A 25,044-nucleotide genomic window follows, 5' to 3' on the forward strand; every position below is an offset into this window, starting at 1 on the left:
CTCCGGTTTGATTCTCGGCTGGAGTGCCTTCTGTGCAGAGTCTGCATGTTCTCCCTGCGTTCATGTGGGTTTCATCCAGGTGCTATGGTTTCTTCCCACATTCAAAGACATGCATCTGGAGCATTTCTCCCCAGGCCTCTTCTGAAAATTGACTTTGTTCCAAGTCTGACTTTCCCGGTTAACAAATGTTAAATAAATAATGTAACTATTTCAATGCACACTGGCAGTTTGGAAGCAGTACTTCCACAATGGCCTAATTCAATACTTTGAAAAACGGTACAGTGCTCAGTGCATTTAAGGATCCTGCATCAAGCTATGAGTCTGTTTGTGGAGGTCTCCCACAGCTGAGCTAATTCATTAAATCCTATTTGCTAAATTTTCTCTGTGATCCATGGCATGGAGCATACTCACCCCATGTTCCTGCCCAGTTCAATATAGTTAACTCTATGACTCTAGAACCTCAAAATAGATTTTGGTGAGATCCTTCTGACTGCGCACAAGATTCACTGAGTAAGACACAGTATGCGTTGTTGCTTCTTAAAGTGGGTAATCATTTATATCCCATGTTTTGGTATCATTTCATCAGATTATGAGCATCTGATACCACTTATTTCACCTACACCTCTCATGCGTTAATGACATTTGCCATTATGTCTCACCTCTAGAAGCAGTTTAAACAGCAGTGCAGTTTGCCCTAGATTCTGCAGTCAATGTGTGTATGCCAAGATGAGTGAACAAGTAACAGTATGGTTTTGCCTTCATGGACTTGTCTTTTCAGTTCTTCAGCAGTTGTTCAATTTCTCCCTAAATATGGCAGATTGCAATAACACTATAATCCTCCGCATGCATCTGCTCATTGCATCTGGCATCTGCTAGCATGAGTTCTAATGGGCACAGCAAAATGCTATGATCCCTTTTCTCTATCAGATGACAAGCATCATGCCATTAACCCTGGCCCTTATTCCCTTAAGGAAAAACTTAATAAAGTTGAAGTCAGTAATATACAGGCATGCTATTATAGTAAACATTCGATGAGCCTCACCATCAGTGTCTCTGATAGCATCATCAAGATTCAGAGTAAGATCTATGCTTTCCTTTGGATACCCTGGTTCCATGCTTCCCAGTTCATCATCATAAAGCCAATACTGATTTCCTCTGAAGAAATAGGTCTTCCCATCTTCATGCCGAGATACTGCACCATCTATCCCCCCATCAGGCAGACCAAAGTCAGTTACAGGCCTTGGGTATCCTTCCTCCAGACTATTGTCTCTGAATATCCAGTAGTGTGTACCTGGGAAAAATAAACACAATTTAAAATAAATAAATATGGATAAATAAATTGCTTTTAGTTCTAACATACAAGAATCCAGTGTAACATGACCCCTTTTTCATTCAGCAAATTTTGTTACTGAATTTGTAAAATAGAAACAAATTGCAAAAGACATAAAAGTATGTTTTGCATTTGTGAACTTTTTTTATTTTTCCAGAAGGGAAGCAAGCTCCCCACCTCATCCTGATATTTTTGTTTCTAGTTGTCATATCTAAATAAAACAGCTACTATCATGCACATAGATCTTATATGGAAGGAACATGAGTATTTTTGAAAGCACATATATAGTATTAATTGAGTCATGGAAACTTCTATTTTTGACAGTTCTGTTTTTGGTTTCCTTTGTATTTTGCAACCACTTACTGGTTGCTGTGCATAACACACATAGAAACACAGGAAGAAACTAAGCAGGCAACAATGCATTGAAGCATTAGGTTTTCTTGTCACAAGTTATACCAGATTCTCAAACAGCTTAAGAGTATCATGCCATATGAAAAGGAATACATTACATATATATATATATATATATATATATATATATATATATATATATATATATATATATATATATATATATATATATATATATATATATATATATAAACTGCTGTGTTCTCTTGCCTAATAGATACAGGGTCCATATTAGAACATCGAAGTTTCAAAACTTCGAATGTTCTAATACAGAACCCTATTCAGTGAAAGCTGAAAACATCGAACATACAGAACAGCGAATTTTTTCCTAGGGAAAAAATTTGCTGTTCCAAAACACATACACACAACACAAGCAGACTAAACAAACAGCAATCCACACACATACACCTAAAATCTTACACCTAACCCAACACTAAAGTATATACACACCACTAACTATCCACTTACCTTAACCCAGTCCCTAACCCTAAGATCCGTCACTATCACACACTCACCTCACCCGTGCCCTAACCCTAATTCACCTACCCCGCCCTAACCCTCACGTCTACACAATGGCACACATACCTAACCCGCGCCCTAACCCTAACTCACCTAACACGCCCTAACCCTCACATCCACACAATCGTACACATACCTAACCTGCACCCTAACCCTAACTACCCTAACCCGCACTCAATTGCACACTTACCTGAACCTGACCCGTAACTTTCCACCACAGCGCTGAAAATACCGAAGCAACAGAAACGATCAAACAAATTATTTCCCTAGGAAAAAATTCAGTTTTCTGTTGCTTCGATATTTTCAGCTTTCATGGAATAGGGTTCAATATTTGAACATTCAAAGTTTTGAAACTTCGATGTTCTAATATAGACCCATAGATAGATATGGAAAGAATTTTTTTTGCCTGGAGTATTTATTTTGGCAAAACTGCAACACAGCTTTAGGAATTTAGTTAACTCTGTTCTCAAATTTTTCTACCTTTATCATAAAATGCATTTTTCTGATTAAACAACAGGAAATGTAAAAAAAAAAAAAAACAAAAAACAAGCAATGTAGGCAAAAATGAGTAGCAAAATGCTACATATTGCTATGGAAAGAACACTGCAACAAATATTGTTTTCAAGTTGCTACAAAAATATCAGCTGTTTACAAAGGTATAGTGCCAGCTCTGAAATAAAGCAGTGTAAAAAAGGATGAAGTCATTTGTAATGTTTTATTTAATGAAAAATTCATCCCATACTAATATTGCATAGTGATTTTTCCCAGTAGAATAATGGGAACTTTTAAGATGGAATCCATGAATTTTTTTGCCTTTACAGTGCAATGGTGCAGTGATAGCACTGTTGCCTCACAGCAAGAGGTTCCTCCGGTTTGATTCTTGGCTGGGATGCCTTCTGAGCATGCCCTCCCTGCATTTGTGTGGCTTTCCTCTGGGTGCTTTGGTTTCCTCCCACGTTAGAAAGACATAAGTCTGGAGTGTTTCACCCTGGGCCTCCGCCAAAAATTGGCTTCATTCCAAGTCATATTTTCCTGGTTAAAAATGTTAAATAAATAAATTTACCCTGGCATTTCCTTGCTTATTACAAAAATGCGAAGTAATAACTTCAGATATATGTATAAAGTTATTAGACATTAAGGGAGAAGTTACATTAGCAGCATGTATACTAATCAACTTCTAAGAAAATGTAATATATACCAGAGTCAAGGAAAGCACCACAATCCCTAGGTATGAACTTCTGTTCATTTTGGTAACCAGTAAAAGTGCAAAAGATTATGGAAACCTTCCATGATGAGCACAGTGTCCATTTTGTGATAAGCACAGTGTCCATTTTGTGATAAGGTTATCTGTTTAAATAAAAGAACCAAAATTAATACGATAAAATACTGGTAGCTTGAGAGTAATTCAATTTTTCAAATATTTTGTTTAATGATCTAAATTAAAAACTGGTAATCAAAATCGGGACCTGACTAAAATCCTTAACTAATTATATTGTCAACTCGATGGCATGGAGACAGAGTAGTTGTCTGTGTTGCTGGCAAACTAGAGACAGGCCACTGGTAGGGCTGGCCATGAAGCTATAGAATGAAGTGACCAATGGTCAGCTCTATTATCCCAGGTAAATGGATAGATATTGATGGCTGCAACCTCTGATGGACACCTGGAGTTTCAAAGTTAATCCTATTAGGACTGGAGTACAGTGCAGTGATTTTATGATGTAATTGTACTAACCACTCCCCTTCTAAGGATTTTAACCCATACACCACATTAAAGAAACCTTCAATCTTCACAAGCATAAATCTCGATCAAATTGTTTGCTCCCTAATATAAATAAAAGGCATACCGTAACTGTCTCATTTGGAGGAGTCAAAGGGCCCTTACTGGGTATCTCAGTAAAGCCCAGATGGGAGATCTGGGGTTGGACACTGGTGGCAGCCAGGAAGCACAGTTAGAGGCTGCATTGGGCCAATGGGGAAGAGAAGTTAAAAAACATAATCCATACCTAATTATATTATTGTATTTTTTTGGTCACATGGTGTATGGATGTGGGTGGGAGTATTTGACTGAAGATGACAGAAGGGAGTAAGATAATAAAAACAATATCCCACTTTCCTGGCCTTCACCTGTCTCGCCAGAATCTCCGCTGAGCTGTTTTTATGAAATGCAGTTTAACATTTCCCTAAAAGACAAAATGTAATTCCTTATTTTTGTTTGTTTGTGCTACCTCTATTGAATCACTTGAGTTTGAGGCTGATTCTATAATTCTATATCAAAAGGAACCCCTCTGACATTCAGTCCTTGCCATGCTGGTCCTTGTTCTACATTTGATTCCATCTCCTGCTGTCTTGTACTGCAGGCTCAAAGTAAACAGCACCTGAATTTTCCAATCTCTGCATTGGTATGCTAGTCAACTATATTAATCATGTAATGTGTAAAACCTATACGGGTTTACACAAATAATATCTTCTCCCACTAAGGATCAGTACACCCAATAAAAAAGAAAGCATCCTAGACTGGATACTTATCAGTAGTCATCCCCATATGTATAAAGGGGGTATCCTCACCGATGACCTCAGTGATCATTCTCTAACCTATATCGTCATACATAAAACTGATGATCCCCACCAGACTATGCACAAAACAATTGGAAACAATAAGAACTTCAATCACGCCAACTTCCAAAATGAACTAAAAGCATGTAACTGGTCAGTCCTAAAATGACTGCCACTCGATGAAGCTGTGGTATTCTTTAATGCTAAATTTCTTGTCATACTTGACTTACATGCCCCCCCCCCCGCAAGTACCATTAGAACTAAAACAAAAGCTGCACTATAGCTTACAAAGGATACCAAATCAAAGATCAAACTTAGAAATAAAATATGGGCCACCTGGCATGACACCAAAGCCCTTCTAGACCAACTGAGATATCGACAGCTTCGTAATGACACAAAAAAATCCATTCTGCTAGACAAAAAAAACTACTATTATAATCTTCAAGAAAGACACCAAAATAAACCTCAAAAGTTCTGGGCAGGTGTAAATAAACTTCTTCATCCAGGACAGTCTACCACTCCAACCCCTTCCACTTCTACCCAAAAATCACCAGAGGATATTGCCAACACCTTTAACAGTTTATTCACTGAGACTATCCAGACCCTTGCTAGCCACAGGCACTAATTCTATCACAACTTCACACACTACCCATCTCCCCGTTAGTTTCCAACCAATCTTTACATCACTTATCTGATCCCTGCTTAAAAAACTTAAACCGACCATTCTATCTGCAGATCTCCTCCCTGCAGAGTACCTACAAAAAGCCGCAGATGCCATAGCTTATCCAATCTCAATCTTGATCAATAGAGCCATAACAGAAGCATCTATCTCCTCCATCTGGAAAACATCCCAAGTTATACCACTTCACAAAGGTGGCAGTTCCACAGAACTATCAAATTATAGACCCATTGCCATATTTTCACGACTGGCTAAAATAATGGAGAAATGTATCCATAAGCAACTCTTGCACTACCTCATACAAAACAATCTGCTGGCTAACTCTCAGCCTGGCTTCAGGCCATATCAGCCCTCTTCCTCAACCTGTCCAAAGCCTTTGATATGGTCAACCACCAACTACTCACTGCCACTCTGAAATCCATTTTATTGAATAACCATGCTATTCAGTGGATTCAATCCTATCTGAATGGCAGACAACAGATGGTACTACGACAGGGAAAATTATCTACTCTACTACCTCCCACCCTTGGAGTTCCCAAGGGCTTTATTTAAGGACCCCTTCTCTTTTCAATCTTTATTAATGACTTTTACTCTGCCATTCCAGATGCTACATGCATCCAATATGCAGACTATTCCATGTTGATCTGCTCAGCCTCCACCCGATCTGACCTGCTTACACTATCCCAGAAAACATTTAACACAGTTGAAAACTGTCTCTCATGTCATCATTTGCTCTTGAACCCAAGAAAAAACAAACTGCTACTTTTCTCCACCACTCACAGGTCCTCTCCACTTTTCTTTATGATAACCTCTAATAATGGAACTATTTCCCCAGACGTCCATACTAAACTCCTATGGGTAACAATTGATAATAACCTCAAATTTGGCATGCATATCAATTAAACTATTAAAACCATTGATAAAAAATGGGCTGCCTATTTAAAAATAAACCTTTCCTTACCACGCTAGCTAGGACTGCCATTGCCCACTCATCTTCTTTCCACCCTTTTCTCTGCATCCCCCATACTCGCTAACTTAAACAAATCTGAACTTTGCAAACTCTCAAGCTGTTACAATCACATTGCTAGGTTTGTCACTGGTACTGCTTACAGAATTCGCCACTGTCAAAACCTTAAACTTCTAGGATGGCTAGAATTGCCTAGCTTATTTCAGTACAATCAACTTATAGTAGCTCACAAAATTCTCAACCAGATAATACCCCTGCACTTAAAAATTTACCAGTCCCTAAAGGAACACCAGGCCACTTTGTTATTCTAACAAACTGCTAATTCAAACACTCAAAACTAACAACTCAGCTGGTGACTCCTTGTTTTCTAACTCTGTTGGCAAAATTTGGAATTCACTTCCAGCTGACCTAACTCTAGAACCGTCATTAAACCAATTCAAGAAAAAATCTCAAACAGTATTTTATGACACACTGGCTATGTCCCTGTCATAAACCAGACTAACTCCTACCGTACTATAGTACACTAAGCAGTACTGTAAGAACACCTAGTCCTTCTGTCTGATTGTCTGTATATATAAGCTTGAGCTATGATAGACTACAATTGTTTTAATGTTTTAATGTTTTTCTGTATGTACTATTGCAGCTTTTCTCCCCGAGCCTCCACTGAAAATGGACATGTATCCAGTCTGACTATCCCGGTCAACAAATGAAAAATAAATAAATAAATAAATAAATAAATGTGCAGTGTGCATTTACTGGCTGCCATTTACATTGAAAATTATTGTTACTCATTGTTTGCACATACTTAAGAAAATAGGTTTGGACTTCCATTTATCCTGCAATATTCCCTGCTGTTGCTGCTGCTCTCTTTACTAATCGACATACTGTCATATCTTTGTCTGTAGTACAGCCAAGCTGAACATTGCCTGCCCCTCATTACCTCAACTCAGTGTACAATCAGCACTGTTGCAAATTCTACTTAGTTCTGAGGTTAGACATACACTTACTATCTACACGATGATGTAATAAGTTCATAGGTTCATAGGTAGGTACTAGGCTATCGGCCCAAGGGCCTATGTAAGCCTAGCCAGCAAGGTTCCATAGCTTACGCCACCCAAGAAAGTTATTTTCCTGTGCCACTGTCCAGCAGAGCCACAGAAGTGATCCCCGGGGTGTATTTCCTATTCCCCATCCACTCATCAAGATTTTTCTTGAAGAGTGCTAATGTAGAACTTTGCTTGACATAGATGGGTATCTTGTTCCAGAGTACAGGAAGTCTCTGGGACAGGAATCTATCCCTCTAGCATGTCCTGTTTATTGTGGTGACAAGGTTTAGATCCCTAGAGTGTGTAGCTTGGAGGGATTGGGATTTCTTTAGGTGTAGCATGTCCAACAGCTCTGGGTTTGACATAGCTTTATATGTTAGGCAGAGATCACCTCGGAGTAGGCGATATGCTATGGAGTAAAGCTGGAGTTTTTTTTGAGGTGGTCAGTGTAGGGCATTTGTTTGAGGCCAGTAATCCTCTTTGTGAGGTACTTATGTGGCCTTTCCAGCTGTTGCAGATGTCTTGTGAGGTACATTCCAAAAAGGGTGCTGTACTCTATAATGGGTCTAATGAGTGACAAGTAGAGGGGAACAATGACCTCTTCTTTCCTGGATGAGAACCCTTTTACGATGAGGTGTGTCACATAGAAGGACTTCCTGATGCATGGCAAATGCACACTTAACACATCACAAGTATCTAGTTTATTATGGAAGTAGGTGTAACTACAATGTGTAGAACATTGCATATTCCTTCCTGAATGCAGGGATGGTGAAGGATTTGTAGCTGTATGATAAGTTATTGTGGATGTAGTCAAATGTCTCTTCCTTGCACTCAGGTTACACACTCTGGAATGGTTACATGCAAGGAATATCTTTTTGTCCTTCAGATGTGTTACAGCTGTCACAATAGTTTGGAGGATAAAATGGGTGCCTCTTCACTGGGGATGCAGAGATCAGACATGGAATAACTATAAGAACATTATACATGTCTTCTGCCTCTAGGTTCAGGTGTGAACTTGCTATATAATTATTGTATATGTTCTTCTGCCTGTGGGGCAGGTGTCAACTTACTATAAGCATTACCTATTCCTTCCTGGGTCTGGAAGCAGATGCATATTATTTGCTTATCTTTATTTTACTTTTATTTAGCTGGGTAGGTGGTCTGTGCAAAATCACATTTATGTCCATACCCAGTAATACATAAATCAAAATGCAAACAGAAGTAACATACAAATAAACAAGTAGAAGAAACAGAGAAGTAGGGAACAATGTACCATGCAGTCTTTCCAAGCTTTGACTCATGCATGGAGCTTACAGAAATGATTCTAAGCACAAGAAGAATAATTAGAATGCGGTATAAAGTGGGCGAAGACTAGGTGACAACAATGGCAGGTCTTTTTGCAGTAAAAGTTTCCAGTATATATTTTGTTCATATCTGGTATGGTATGTTAATCCATAAGGAAGACCCATGTACTGTGCATACTTTGAAAGTACAGAGCACGTGATAACGCTGGTTAGAAACTGACTGTTGTGAACATGTGAAGGAGAAGAGTCCTCTTGTTTGTGTGTGCCTTGTCAGAACAGTGCAAGCTAGTGAAGAGCAATGGCAGCTTAGGCCAGTTATACATGATCATCCTAGTGGTCATACATGGTCATCCTAGCTTTTCCACAGACTTGCATGCTGCTGTCTCTAAGGAGATTAAAGAAGGAAACCGAAACCTGTGCATGTATAATTTATAGTGTTTGTGTCTTAGGCAGTGCTTCATAGTTGGAGGTGCAACCACTCTGTTATGAGAATTTCTACTGTTTTTTTTTCTAATGCAGTTCTTGTTAGGGAGATGTTGTTGGACATTCATAAATGTCTGTTGAGTTTACCATGTGGAATGTAGACAGGCTAAAATTAGAAGGCTACATGCATAAATTAATAGCTGTTTCTTTCATTGTCAGCACAGATAAGGCAAGAAGGAAGGGGTTCTCCAAGTGAGGAGATTCATAAGCATGAACAGAGGTAGTCCAAAGAAACAGCCTTAGGTTTCTCATGTGTGAGGTCAATAACAGGGAGAAAGTACAGTATTTACTTTAACTCTGAGGTTTCTGTTAGCTGACAAATCATTGATCCACTCAACAGCATTATGAAAAGTCCATGCCTGTTGAATTCTTCAATTAGTACAGGGAGACTTACTGCATCACATGCCTGGCTGAGGTCATCAAAACATTCCTAATCAGGTAACCTTCCTCACACCTCATACAGGAGAACCCTAAGGCTGTTTCTTTGGTGCACATCTCTGCACTCGTTTATCAGCCACCTCACTTGGAAACCCCCTTCATTCATGCCTTCATCTATGCTGGCAATCAGCTCTTAATTAAATTAGATCACTCCTGCTCACTGCTTAACAAGACAAAAGTTCTGCTATTTGAAAACCAACCCATTAAGCAAACGCCCCTTACCAGGGTAGTATCCTCATAGTTGACCCAAAAGTAAGGATCTGGGAACATATGTAGACAGCAATCTAGCCTTTGACCAACATGTAGCTAAGATAATAAGAAAACCATTTATGTTGCCCAACCTATAGGTAGGGGTATGGCATCCAGGTCCACGGAAGTTATAGTACCACTCTATTCAGCCCTTATCTGACCCATCATTGAGTATAATGCTTCCTTTGGCATGTACCTAACCAGACACATGCAACAATTGAAACTCCCACAAAGGTTCCTCACCAGGAGAATCGAAGATATGAACACTTTGTCCTATTCTATCTCTTATAGGCTACTGAGAGGTTATCTATGTCTGGCCTAAAAGGCATCTTCATATCCAGCTCTAATGGAATTCTTGCATTTCTGCAAAAGAAACTTCACTAGAAAAAAACAGATGCAAGGACCTGAACTTTGCCTGTGACATAGAAAGAACATGTTGGGGTGACCAATATGTGTCTGAAAGGATCACTTTGCTATGGAATAGGGTCCCATCCATATGAAGCAAAGTTCATCCCTGACTCTATTAAAATGGAATCTTGATCACTGGATGAGAAATCACAAATTCACTTTTCCCCCCTGTCTGGCCCTCATGTCTCTTATGGACAGAAGTCCACATTAAGTAAAATAAACCCCAAGTCACATACTCCACAATACCCTTAGCCACCTTCTTAGTAACACACCCCCACCAAATAGATGTGCAAGGTACTCAGAGACAAAACTGGGATGGGACGCAGACCTAGGGTTTTAAAGACCCAGGTTGTTGTTAGCCTTGTAAAAATCTATCATATGTTGAATACTTTTCACAAAAACATCCTGACCACTCTCAAATCACTTGTAGAAGTGTATTTCAAGATGAAAAGAATGCCATAACCCATAACTGTGAGTTTAGAAGGCCTACTCTCTGCAGCCAGCTAGCAGCATATTGCAAAGAGGAAGCACTTTGAAGTGTTATTATTCGCATCATTATATGAAATAATACAGCTGAGTAGAAGCACAAAGGGAAATGCTAAAGAGACAATCCCCGGTATTCAGATATTTTCTCTTCACCCACATAATTATTCAACATAGGTAGTCAATTAGACTGAAGGAGAAAGCTTCCAAGTCAGAGGCATAGCGTAGCTGCAATGAGAAAGAACTGATTGGTGGCTCATTAGTGTACCTCTGCAACAAACTTTGCACTGTCCCTAGCGGCTCATGCATTGTGTTAGCAAAGGGGTGTGCTCATGAGCACACACACACACACACACACACACACACACACACACACACACACACACACACACACACACACACACACACACACGCACACGCACACGCACACGCACACGCACACACACACACACACACACACACACACACACACACACACACACACACACACACACACACTAACCCATAATTGTGATCCCTTACCTAGCCCCTTTTAAGTGACTGCCCAAGCCGAGTCATACACAGACATATTCATTCATGCCCCTACAGACACACACACATATCCATCTGCACACATACACAGACTGATAAACAAACCCCACCCACCTAACTTCACCAAGTTTACCTGCACTGTTAGTACTCCCAAAGGAGTGAATGGGTGATCACCATCTTTCGAGAGCATTCACTTTTTCCTCCTAGAGTAAAATTTTACTGTCTGAACAATTTTCTTAATCAATTTCTCAAGCAAAATTGGAGTTGGGGACATTCCAGGGGAGAAACATGGCTAATTAGCATTAGTCACTCCCTTGGACAGTGACATTGATATTATCATGTGGTTTTGACCATGAGACTAATATCCTTGGTAAGGTCCCTGTGAGGGGAAAATTATAACTTGATTCTGGCCTAGCCATCAGAAAGTATTAGAGAGATGCAGAAACCTTCCAAGATATGGCTTCCACATCATGCTAAGGCTTTCCGAATCCCAGGAAATAACCACATAAATATTTCTATAAATAAATCTAAAACTACCAACTTTCTGGCATTATTTTACATTAATGTTAGATACCCCTACATTCTCCTATATTATTTGTCTCCATCCCACTTTCTCTTTCTCACTACACAGATATATAAAGATAGTTAAATGCACGCACACGCACGTGCGCGCATTCACACACACACACACACACACACACACACACACACACACACACACACACACACACGCACACGCACGCACACACACACACACACACACACACACACACACACACACACACACACACACACACACACAAACACACACATATATTCTGCATATTTCGAAAACATAGAAAGCAGGAATAACAATTAGTGCTATGTTTACATTTGTGATAACATGGAAAACAGAATGTTTTCTAACTGCCAAAAATAAGTCTGGTATTTAGTAGAAAAGGAACTGAAACTGATGAATTCTCGTTTGACACCAGTGCGACATGATGTTCAGAAAAGCTGCACTTATGTCCTGAACATGCTGTAGAAGTTTATTACAGATGAAAAGTAAAAGCTTTTGTTTATTTAAGCATTTATTTTGTTTTGTTTAGACCATACCTCATCTTCCCTTCCAACCAAGTTGTGTAGTCTGGTATGGTACTTTAGTGTGAACAGTGCTTCATTTCAGGTCAGTGATACTGCTGATCTCAACTCCAGAAGAATTACTTACTTAACAAATAAATTACAATTAACTGAAGTTTAAAAAAAATTAAAATGACATTTAAATGAATTTCAGCTATTAAATGTATTAATGAAAATAAAAACTCTCATAAGTAGAACCATGGGGAATGAAAATGAGTAATGTGCAGTTTTAGACCTGTGAAAAGTTTCAAAAACAGCAGACTGCTTACAAGGATTAAAATCCCTTAAAAATGTCAAATCACACTAATGATTTGTACACGATATAACAGTCTGAAAAAAAAAATAACTGCCCATCTTTTAATTTTTTACCCCAATCCACTTGATCGACCCAGTGACTTTTCCACCTGCACCCAACTGACCCATTCTTTCTTCCTCCCAATGGCAGGTCAGCAGGGGGAGAACACCCACTTCCAATTCCCCTTACAAGCCTCTTGCATTTTTTACCAACCCGCAAGAGTCCTTCTACACTTTCATGATGTATTCAGTGGGCTCACTGTGGAACCTTGTAAAGTACAAGAGCTGGTCCAGTCCTCCTCCCCAGAGCAAATGCTTTATGGCCCATTATTTCCCTAAATTGGGGCCATCAGTCACAGCCATCACCTAGAGGTGAGAGACAGGCAGTTGGCAATGGATGGAGGAGCAGACAGTCTGTCTCTTCTTCACAATCCTATTACAAACAGCAGCTCCTTTGAACTGCATCATAGCTACCCTGGCTTCATGGGAAGTTAAGTTTTACCCCACACAAATTCCCCAATATATACTCATTCACTGAATTGGCAGTATACATATATCATTCTAGTTCATTTGTCTGAAACCTTATTTGTATGAAAAGCATAGAAATCTGTAGAAAGTATGCAATGGTATATTTTCTTATAACAGGAGTTATTAGGAATGTCAGTCGAGCAGAAAATGCATAGATTGCAATGGTCAGGGTCATGTTGTATCTCACAGATCTGTACATGTTTGTGTTTGTGCTAAAGCACTGATCAACTGCATGTGGTGTTTTTGTCTTGTCTTCCTAGTTATGCAGCCATGGAGTTAATATTAAGTAAGGGGGTTTGGAGAGCAAAGCCCATCATGGGAGGTTCAGGGGAGCTTGCCCCAAATGAGTTTTCAGGTAAATGGGTTTGAGCATTTAGGTTTCAGACAAATGAGCATTCAAGCACATGAACTACAACCATATTTACATACACACACACACACACACACACACACACACACACACACACACACACACACACACACATATATATATATGTGTGTGTGTGTGTGTGTGTGTGTGTGTGTGTGATTATATGTTATCACATCTCTGATGAAATCTCAATGACAGTAAATATGTCATTAAAGTGCATCAGTGATCACTTTCATCTAAAAAAAAAATGTAGAGACAGTGATCTGAAATTAAACAAATATGGTACATTTGCAATCATCTAAAATAACCAGAAATTTTGCTTTTACATGAGGGGCTTTGCCCCTGCACTCCCCTGAGTTGGGAGGTCTGCCCCCAAGCACAGGAAAATTAAATTTACTAAGTCCATGGTTGCACAACCGTGGAGAAAGATAATAGCTCATAACAATATATTACAGTCACACTGTTGCAATTCTATTGTAATATAATACAATCACTCACACCAATGACAGAAATTACCAAAAAAGTGCATGTGACGAATGCAAGTCATGACAACATACTTGGTCATCCAGTTGCATAATCAAAAAACAATTTGTCGCATGTTTGCACAGAATTGCTTTAGATCGAATGTTTGTTCGAATTTATGCAGTGTTTAAATTTGAAATTGAACAAAAGTGGAGAAGTGAAGTTTGTCTGTTTCCCCACTGTTGTGCAGTACTGGAGTTGGTATGTTTAATTAGTATGGGGGTGTGGGCGGACTGTAGGATGCTGGGGACTTGTACACCAACAGCAACCATTGTTTTTCTTTTTGTTTGGATTTTCTTTTTTTTTTTTGTGATCATCTGTATGGTCGGTATTTTTTGATGATTATTTTACGTTCAATATTTTAAATATTCATTTTTTTAAGGAATACTTACATATTTATTTATGTCTATCTATTTTACCTCATTATTTTTCTCCTAAACCTCACTTTTCTTATAACACCCATTGCATGTTACCTTACACTGTTCACAACACACTATCCATCCGCATTAATTTAAGCCTTATATCTTTAATTTCTTTCTCCTATCACTTACCAAATACAACAAGTTCACTGCAATAATCCACAGCACACAATAAGCAAGCAACTGTCCCCCCATCCCAGGAAGTCATCCTCTCCCACTTTCCTGCATGTACTATCTACCATTCCCTTTAAACATTATCTTGCTTTCTTTCTTAGCAGCTACTAATGCAACTCTTTTTTAGTCTGATATTGCTCCCAAATGTACCTTTTGTGACCTACCTAATTCATCTTCTAACTAAATCACCTAACTACAGGCAAACACAAAGACAAATGTCAGGTCTTAATCTGTATATATAATTCACAACAAATGTTAGCTAATGTAATAACTACAGTTTGCACTCTTAAATGTGAAGTAACATTTCGTATGTATGCCAATCAAATGTATCAACAACAATCTCTGAGTGTATGAATGTATTGACTTCTCTCTGTACACTCTTAATATAAAAGGTTAATAATATATATGCCAGTATATAACCTTCTATCTCAAAATTGTTTGATTATAACCTACAATGTATAATGTTCTTTTTTGATTGTATGGTTTTATAAACAAAAATGGAGTCTTTTCTCCCTGAGCCTCAATAGAAATGAGTATTGCCAATCAGACTTTCCTGGTAAACTAAGATAAAAACAAAACAAATATCTCTATCACACTCTCTCTCTCTCTCTGTATATATATATATATATATATATATATATATATATATATATATATATATATATATATATATATATATATATATATATATATATATATATTTATATATATGGGTCTAGGACACATGCTCGACTAGCATATGTCCGAATCACAAAACATCGAACACACATACACAAAAGCGCTTAACATCGAAAAACGCTTCCGTGTATGTGTAGTCCAAAAAAAAAAAATCTACATTTCTGCAGGGAGGCTTCGCCCCCCCCCCTGCACCCCCCACACCCCCCTACTTTATTATTCTCACTCCGAGATCGTACTACAGTGGGGAAAAGGGAATTTTCCCTTACCCGTACTGTAGTCCGATCTACGAAATAGGCACACATACACAAAAGTGCTTGTCGATGTTAAGCACTTTCGTGTATGTGTGTTTGATGTTTTGTGATTCGGACATATGCTAGTCAAGCATGAGTCCGGATCCCATATATATATATATATATATATATATATATATATATATATATATATATATATACACACACACACACACATACACACACACACACACACACACACACACACACACACACACACACACACAATTTATATCTATCTTTCTGTATGAGTATGTGTGTGTATCTATATGTATATGTATATCTATATATCTATATATGTGTGTTTGTGTATGTATGTATCTACCCATATATATATATATATATATATATATATATATATATATATATATATATATATATATAGATAGATAGATAGATATGAGTATATATCTGAGCATCCAATTGCCTTTAAACTGAATCACAAACCACTGAAAAAGATTAATTGAAAATACATTTCACAGGAAGTTTCATTTACAGCAAATACTTCTCCAATTTTTTTCAGCTTTGACCCCCATACCCCGTGCTTTAGATTTGTTAACTACACAGTTGCACAGTCACAGTGAAAAGAGAAAACACCAAATATACAGTGTCAGTACTGGTACACAAACTAGAGATGGAGTACAGCATGAATATTTTCATTGGCAAAGCACCAATGGAGATCTAGACTAATTTGCCTTGCAATTCCTATGATACTAAGAGCCTAAACCACACCAGCAGTGATTCTTTAGTCTTTTGCTGTTTTCTATGAATTGTGATTCAACTGAATGTGCTTTCAGTGAACTACAGTTGCAATGAATTTTTCAATGATTTGTTACCAAGTGAAAAGGCAATTCAATGAAATGGATTGTAATTGTGTCTGTATGCATGTACATTTGTCTATCTACAGATATATATATATATATATATATATATATATATATATATATATATATATATATATATATATCTACTTCAAATAATCGAAGTTTCACCACATTGAACCTCTGATCATTGAAGACCAAATGAGCAAAGTTGTGAAACGTTGAACATTAAAAAAAAAATCTAAAAAAAAAGCCCTCCTGCACTCCCACAACCTATGCTACTTAAATATACCAACTCTGAGATTGCACTACAGTGAAGAGAAAAATAAGTCATGTTCTTACCATAATGTTCCATGTGAGTTGTTCATCTCACCTTTGTTCTTACACGTGGGTTTGGAGCCGATCCATTGGCTCCGAGTCGGCCGCTTTCCAAGCTCTAGAGCTCTTAGAAGCTCGAGACACAGTCCCTATCCCATGATGCCCTGCTGCCAAACCCCAGATCTAGTTTGCTGAAACCAGCAAGAAACACAACTAAGCAACCCAATATAACAAAGTAACTATTTACAATTAGTTAAAAGATAACCTGGCTGACAAGAGGATACTAGTAAGATCAAACAGACCACCAGCCATATCCGTTCTTCCAGAACATGGAGGGGGAAGGTGGGAGGGAGTGTAAGAACAAAGGCGAGATGAACAACTCACATGGAACGTTATGGTAAGAACATAACTTCTTTATGTGAAGTTGTTCATTCTCGCCGTTTGTTCTTACACTTGGGTAGCGTCCCAAGCACCCTAATCCTGGGCGGCTCACGGGAGTACATTCCTGGGAATGGTGGAACCAAAGGAAGCCCTGTCCCTGGAGGCCCTGTCCACTTTGTTATGAGTAATAAATGTATGAGGTTTGGACTAAGTAGCAGCTGCACAAATGGTGTCCAAAGGTAAACAAGCTGCATGAACTAAAGATGTAGAAACAGCCCTGGTAGAATGAGCTTTCACTTCACTTTCTAAAGGTTGATGGGATGAAAAATATGCAAACTTTATACAATTAGAAAGCCATTTGGACAACGTAATTTTGGATACCGAAAGGCCCTTCTTATTGTCTGCATGGGAAACAAATAGTTGATCTGATTTTCTGAATCCTTTTGTTCTGCCCAAATAAAATCTCAATTGTCTGTGAACATCAAGCTCATGCAACATGTATTCCAATTTACTGGCATGATGCCTGAAAAAAGTGGGAAGGTCAATGGACTGGTTCAAGTTCACTTCGGAACAGACCTTCGGGAGAAAGGATGGATTTGTTCTTAGAGACACCCTGTCGGGGTGAAAGACCAAATATGGGGGCCTAACAGAGAGTGCTTGAAGTTCAGAAACTCTACGCACTAAAAGGAACCTTAATGGTCAAGAAGATGTGGGCTCAAAAGGGGGAAGCATGAGTTGAGACAGCACCAAATTTAGATTCCAGGAATAATCGGATGTCTGATAGGGGGTCGAAGGTGAAGAGTCCCTTTCAAAAAGGCTTTACATAATCTGTGGGGCATAATGTTAGAACCTCCGCATCCCACATGGAAGTTAGATATGGCAGCCAATTGAACCCTTATAGTAGCGGCTGCCACACCACTGTGGAAAAGTGAAGTCAAAAATTCCAGAATGCTATGAATAGGGGTGATAAAGGGATCAATACCATGTTGAGAAGCCCAATAACCAAATTGTTTCCATTTTCTGTTATATAGTTTCCTGGTGGAGACTTTATGCAAGGAATCTAGAATATGCTGAACCACGGGAGACAAATCATGAGACCTGGCTAGGTTGGGAAGTGGAGCAGCCAAGCTGTCAGTTTGAGGTATACAAGAGAGGGGTGAAGAACTCTCGACAAATGAGTCAGAAGGTCTGGCACTGGGTCCAGAACCCAAGGTTCTTCCATTTGGTATTGTTGAAGGAAGAGGAACCATATATGCCGAGGCCAAAACGGGGCTATCAGAATAACAGTCCTTCCCTGGCTTTTGGCTTTCTATAAAAATTTGAGGATCAGCGAGGATGGAGGAAAGGCATATAGGAGACCCGAGGGCCAATCATGTACGAGTGCATCCCTTGGGATGTCCCCAGGTGGAGGGTATAGGGCAAAGTAGCTTCTGCATTTGGCATTCATCAGGGATGCAAAAAGGTCGCAGCAAAGCTGGCCCCATTTGCGGAATATCCTTTCCACCACTCGCTCTTTGAGGGACCACTCATGAGGCAATAGAATGGCTCTGCTCAATTTGTCTGCTATCATGTTGGATGACCCCAGGATGTGCATTTCTATCAGGAAGCAGCCGGTGGATACAGCCCACTGCCAAATTCTCAGGGCCTCTTGGTATAAGGGGTAAGATCTGGTTTCCCCTTGCTTGTTGATGTACCAGACTACCAACATGTTGTCTGTCTGTATTGCAATCGTCTCTTGAGGTAGAGAGTCGTGAAAGTGTTGTAACTCTAGGAACACCGCTCTCAACTCTAAGACATTGATGTGCAAATTGGATTCCATCTCTGACCAAGTACCTTGGACAGTTCTTCCCTGACACAGCCTCCCCACCCTATCAGGGAAGCATCCGTGGTCACTGTGGCTATGGGAGGGGGGCTACAAACAGACGACCTACAGTAACTTGGTGGCTGTTCAACCACCAAAGGAGGTCCTTTTTGCAAGTATTTGTCAGCAGAATCTTGTGTGACATTGGAAGTTGTTGATAAGACCACTGTGTGAAGAGTAACCATTGGAGTATTCTCATGTGCATGCATCCCAGAGGAACCGCTATGAGAGTCGCTGCCATGGTGCCTAACAGCTTCAGAACTTGGAATGCAGGGACTTTCTTTTCCATCAACAAAAGGGATACTTGGTTTCGTAAAGAGATTACTCGTTCTTGAGGCAATCTGACCAGGGTGGTGGTGGTGTCTAGATCTGCTCCTATAAAGGAAATATGCTGCGACTGCGATAAATCAGATTTTTTGAAATGTAAGGTTATGCCCAGCTGGGAGCACAGGCTGATAGTGTAATCCCTGGTGTGAATCAGTTGATGCCTGGTGGTGGCGGTGAGGAGCCAGTCATCAAGATATGGAAACACCCGGAATCCTAAACATCTCAGGTGAGCCATGACAACTGCCATGCATTTGGTGAACACTCTGGGGGCTATGGTGAGACCAAAGGGCAGAGCTCTAAATTGGTAGTGACTGGCCCCCAGCCGGAAACACAAGTGATCTCTGGATGGCCTGGCCATTTTTAGGTGGTAGTACACATCCTTGAGATCTATCGAGCACATCCAATCGCCCGTTTCGGGAAACGGGATTATCGACTGAAGCATGACCATCTGGAACTTTTCCTTTTTGACAAAGGAGTTGAGATTGCTGAGGTCTAAGGTGGGCCTCCAGTCCCCTGTTTTCTTTGGAACTAAAAAGAACCTGGAGTAAGTTCCGGATCCAATTTGGTCCATCGGGACTGGCTGGATGACTCTTTTGAAAAGGGAATGATGTAGCATCTGGTGATTATGCTTTTTACGCAGGAATCTGATGTAATTCCTAGCCTGGCATCTGGGTATAAAGCTAAGCGACCCCTGACTGCCTCCAGAGTAGGACAGTCGGGCCTCCTCTCAGGAGTGCTGATAGGGTTTGCCAGGGAATTGCTCCCTGTCACCCTGGTTCTGCGGACCCCCGCTGTCTCCTGGGTGGCGTCTACCATTATACCCCCCACCTCTGCCCCTGGAGTGGGTTTCACTAAGTGTGCTCTGGAAAGCTCCTTGGGACTTTCAGAACCACATTTTTCCACCTCTCTGCCCTTTGGGGTATGGTCTAGTGGGGGTGGAAAAACAGACTCATACAGCAGATAGAGTCTTTCCTTCCTGCTCACACCTAGTGAGTGTCTCCTTGACTTTGGGCCCAAACAAGGAAGAGCCATCAAATGGGGTATTCACAAAGGAAGACTTGAAGGCTTCCTCAAAGGAGCATAAGCGCATCCAGGATTGTCTCTGCAGAGCTATCGCTGAACCCACTGCCCGGCTCGATCCCTCGGCTGCATAAGAAATGAGCCTCATGGATGAGTTTACAATTGAATTAAGGGTGTTAAGCTGTGCCGTCACTTTCTGGGAGACAGCATCACCTGTGTTGCCCTGTAGAGTATCTCCAAGCTCTTTTAGGAGATCTCGTTGAAGACGGGTAAAATGGGTTAAATAGTTAAGCAATCTTATTGCAAATGTCGCAGAACTAAAGATGCATTTCCCATATCTGTCCATCATCCTGGAGTCTCTATTAGGAGGATGGACATAGGAAGAGGTGCCTGACATCTCTTTCTTGGTGGCCGCCGCCACCACCATGGCATCAATGGGAACCCCTTTTGTGAGAAAGGACTTATCCTGAGGGCAGGTAATAAATTTGTTGGGCCTCCGAGGGACCGGTTCCATAGAATCAGGAGACTCCCATGCCTTTCGAGCAATCAAGTCCATTAATTCATCGAAAGGCGGAGTAACCAGGAGGTGGAGGGCTGAGACCCAAAAGCCTTCAGGAGCACTGACTCATCTTCAGTAGGGGTAAGGGACTGCCAGTCACCCCTCTGCCTTAGTATTTCAAGGATGTCTGAAAAAGACACATCCTCGGAGGAGGACCGTGGGGACCCTTCTGATTCCTCCAAGTCGGTGTCTGATGTTAAGGATTCCTGGGGGGAATCTAAATGTCTCCTCTTACACAGTCTTTTCCTGGGGACTTCATCAGTGGGGGCGTCTGGTGAAGTCTCAGTCAAGCAAGGGTCACCCAATGGGGTTACCTGAGGCTCTGGGTCTCGATGCTTAGTGGGAACCTGTGGTGTAGAGATAGATTGTGGCCCTTTAGGGGAGGAAGAGGAAGGAACTGAAGAAGTGAGGGTCTTAGCAAACATGACCTTCCTCATGGCATCGGAGGCACCAGTTTCCCGACCCGAGGAGTCCGCCAGTTCCGAAGAAGATGGCAGCCTCCCAGGGGCCGAGACCATGAGCTCCGAACCAGAGGACAGAGCCGAGCTCATCTGCGCTGAAGCCCCGAGAGGGAGAGTCGGAACCAAAGCATCGGTTCGACACCCCCCCTTGGAACCAGCGAGAGAGTGTTGGCTCCAACATTCTTCGATCGGAACCGAAGATGTCAAGGTCGAAGGAGCTGAGAGCACTGGAACAGGCCTTGGCTCCGAGGGTTCCACCACTATTGGATCCTCTCTTTCCAGCTCTGAAGGCTCAATTGGCCTTGGAGGAGGAGCAGAACTCATGGAAGGAGGGATCGTAGGCTTTGAAGCCAACTGGGTTGAAGCTGCAAGCAATTTGGCCAGGGCTGGGTTCACAAAAAGTCTCTGTACCACTCGATCCACATTGATGTCAGAAAGGGCACTGGAAGAACGGGTCGAAGGAGCCGGAGAAGCCACAGACTTAAGGATCGGAGACTTCAAAACCTCCGACACTGGTTCCAACACAATGACTTGGCTCTGAGGTAAGATCTCGGTGCACGGCTCCGAAGGCTGTGGAGCCGGCAACCGAGTCTTGCCAGAGGTGCTCGGAACCGAAGACCTGTGCTCCGAAGACACCTTATATGACTTTGACCCCTTCGAGGACTTGGACGTCTGGTCAGTCTTATCCAATATATCCAGGAAGTCCGATTTCAACAGTCCTCTATCTACCAATTTCCTTCTCCTCTCTAATAACACCCTGCCACTGAAGGAATGGCAGATAGAGCAACCCTCCTGTAAATGTAGCGGACCCAAACAATAAACACAAGAACTATGATTATCCATGATAGATATCTTTTGTCCACAGTCACACTTTTTAAACCCAGATTTTTGCTTCTTTGACATTATGAAAAATTGTCCAATAACACCACAAAAAACAGCTTAGAAGTTCAGATCCCTGAACTGCAATAACTATAGAAAGGGATACAACAAGGAAAAATAAAAGCTCAGTACAGAATATTAGGGGATAGAGTATTAAATTTGACAGAGCCCTATCATGTAGAGTAAATTAAGAAGGCTAAAGGCCTAGGAGCAAACCGCTCTGAACTAAAAAACAAAATACCAGCTTAGATTACCTACTCTAAACCACCAAAAGGGAAGAAAAATGTGAAGCCTCACTAAATATCAGATCACTAAAAGTCTAAATATGCAAATATATAATAAAAAGAATACTGGCCCGAGCTTCTTCCGAAGATCAAGTGATCCGTTGTAGTGGCAAACTAGATCTGGGGTTTGGCAGCAGAGCATCATGGGATAGGGACTGTGTCTCGAGCTTCTAAGAGATCTAGAGCTTGGAAAGGGACTGACTCGGAGCCGATGGATCGGCTCCTAACCCACGTGTAAGAACAAACAGCAAGATTGAACACCTTCACATTGATAAATTTCCCATTCCGCTCTGTACGGTGATCTCCATGTTCGATGTTTCACAAGTTTGATCATCTGCTCTTCGATGATCAGAGATTCAATGTTGTGAAACTTTGATCATTTGAAGTACACCGATATATATATATATATATATATATATATATATATATATATATATGTGTGTGTGTGTGTGTGTGTGTGTGTGTGTGTGTGTGTGTGTGTGTGTATATATATATATATATATATATATATATATATATATATATATATATATATATATATATATACTAGCTGTACCCGGCCATGCATTGCTGTGGCTCAATCTGGTTAAATGGAACAGAAAGAAAAGAGAAAGCGCACATTTCTAATATGTTTAATTTCACAATGCTTGTGGGTATACAATATTTTTTGCTGTTCCATTGTCTGTGCAGATATAGAGATTGTCTGGTTTGCCGACTCTAGAACACGCAACATATAATTGTCCATGTGAGAAGCAATCCGTGTGTAGATCTAAACTGCACAATTCTAAAGATTGGCCCTAAGCTTTGTTGATAGTGATTGCAAATGCCAATCGAATTGGGAATTGCAATCTCTTAAATTGAAATGGCATATCCGTTGGAATCATAGGAATGTGAGGAATGAGGACATCTTCACCTTTGAAAGGTCCTGTCAAGATTGTTGTTTCTATGACATTGCTCATTAATTTTTTTACTGCAAGCCGCGTGCCATTGCAAAGCTTTGGTTGGTTGATATTTCGCAGCATGATAATTGGTACACCGATTTTCAATTGCAGTACGTGCGGTGGCATCCCTGGCAGATTGAGTGAATTCAAAAATTCTGTTGGATAATTAACCGCTTCATCTGCTTCCACAACAGTGTCGACGGACTTGTATGTGACTGCTTCGCTTTGAATGTTAGACTGAATAATATTGTTAAGTTCATAGACGTCTTTGTTCTTGGCCACAAGAATAGCTCGTTCAGTCAGCCAGTCGTGATTCTTATAATTGGTTTGAATATTGGGAAATACGTTTTCAACCAGTTCTTCTTTTGACGTCACTAAATTGCAGAAGTTATGAGGCAATGAAATTCGTGCTGAGGTCAAATCAACCAGCACCTTTCCGTTCCCAATTTCCAGCAATTGATGTGAGAATATCTCAGCTGATGAATCGTTTTGCAGCTGGACATGCATATTTGTAGTTAATTTTAACGTCTTTACATGTCACCACAAAGTAGAGTATTTCAGGAAAACATTTATTTTGTCTGCTGGTGTCGATCAAGGAGAACGAAGCAGATCGGAAGCTGCAGAACGCGATCGCCATGCTCGCAACCGTGCATCCTCAAGTCTGGCTGCACGTCACTCTGCTGCTTCCTCGGCACGTATTTAAGCTATTCTTTGTCCGTTTTGCTCGTTCACTGATGCCCGCTCTTCCTCAGTTTGATTTGCAATTACTCATCGTACTGCTTCTGCTCCACGAGTATGACGACCTAAGTTTGATCTTCTGCTAGGCATTATTTGGATGAACAAAAGCAGATCGATTGTACTGAAAAAGAAGTAAGAAAGTTATAACAAAAACATATAAAATTGCATATTTCTATACAAATATATAGAATCCATAGTAGGTATATAAAAACACGCGCGTATTCGAATGCAACGTATTACATCTATATAATAGTAGGTATATAAAAACACGCGTGTATTCGAATGCAACATTGTGTGAAAATTTTAAAGCAATCGGTGAAGAACTTTCGGAGAATTAAGATTTTGAACAAACGAACATTTACATTTTTATTTATATAGATATATATATATATGTGTGTGTGTGTGTGTGTGTATATATATCTATATATATATATATATATATATATATATATATATATATATATATATATATATATATATATATATATATGGTTTACTATCGTTTGTGCGAACGACAGTTTGTCGGCAGCATTGGTGCCAAAAATCAGAATGTCATGCACAAAATTTAATGGATGGGATAGTCGAACACACTTATGCAAATGCAGTAATGCATTCACATAAGTGTATTTGACTATCTGCATGGAGATCATGGTAGACTG

The 25,044-nt window shown here is 40.2% G+C and overlaps 1 protein-coding gene across 1 annotated transcript in view; it reads right to left on the reverse strand.

Moving 5' to 3' along the window:
• Nucleotides 1–25,044, reverse strand: part of LOC122811893 (matrix metalloproteinase-17-like) — a 609,760-nt gene that overhangs the window by 39,350 nt on the left and 545,366 nt on the right. The window contains exon 10 of the mRNA XM_044084040.1: nt 1,043–1,291. Within this exon, the coding sequence (XP_043939975.1) occupies nt 1,043–1,291 (249 nt within the window). The remainder of the gene's footprint in view (nt 1–1,042; nt 1,292–25,044) is intronic.

Source organism: Protopterus annectens, chromosome 9.part0 (assembly GCF_019279795.1).
Source record: "Protopterus annectens isolate FY-2018-M chromosome 9.part0, PAN1.0, whole genome shotgun sequence".
NCBI classification, from domain to species: Eukaryota; Metazoa; Chordata; order Ceratodontiformes; family Protopteridae; genus Protopterus; species Protopterus annectens.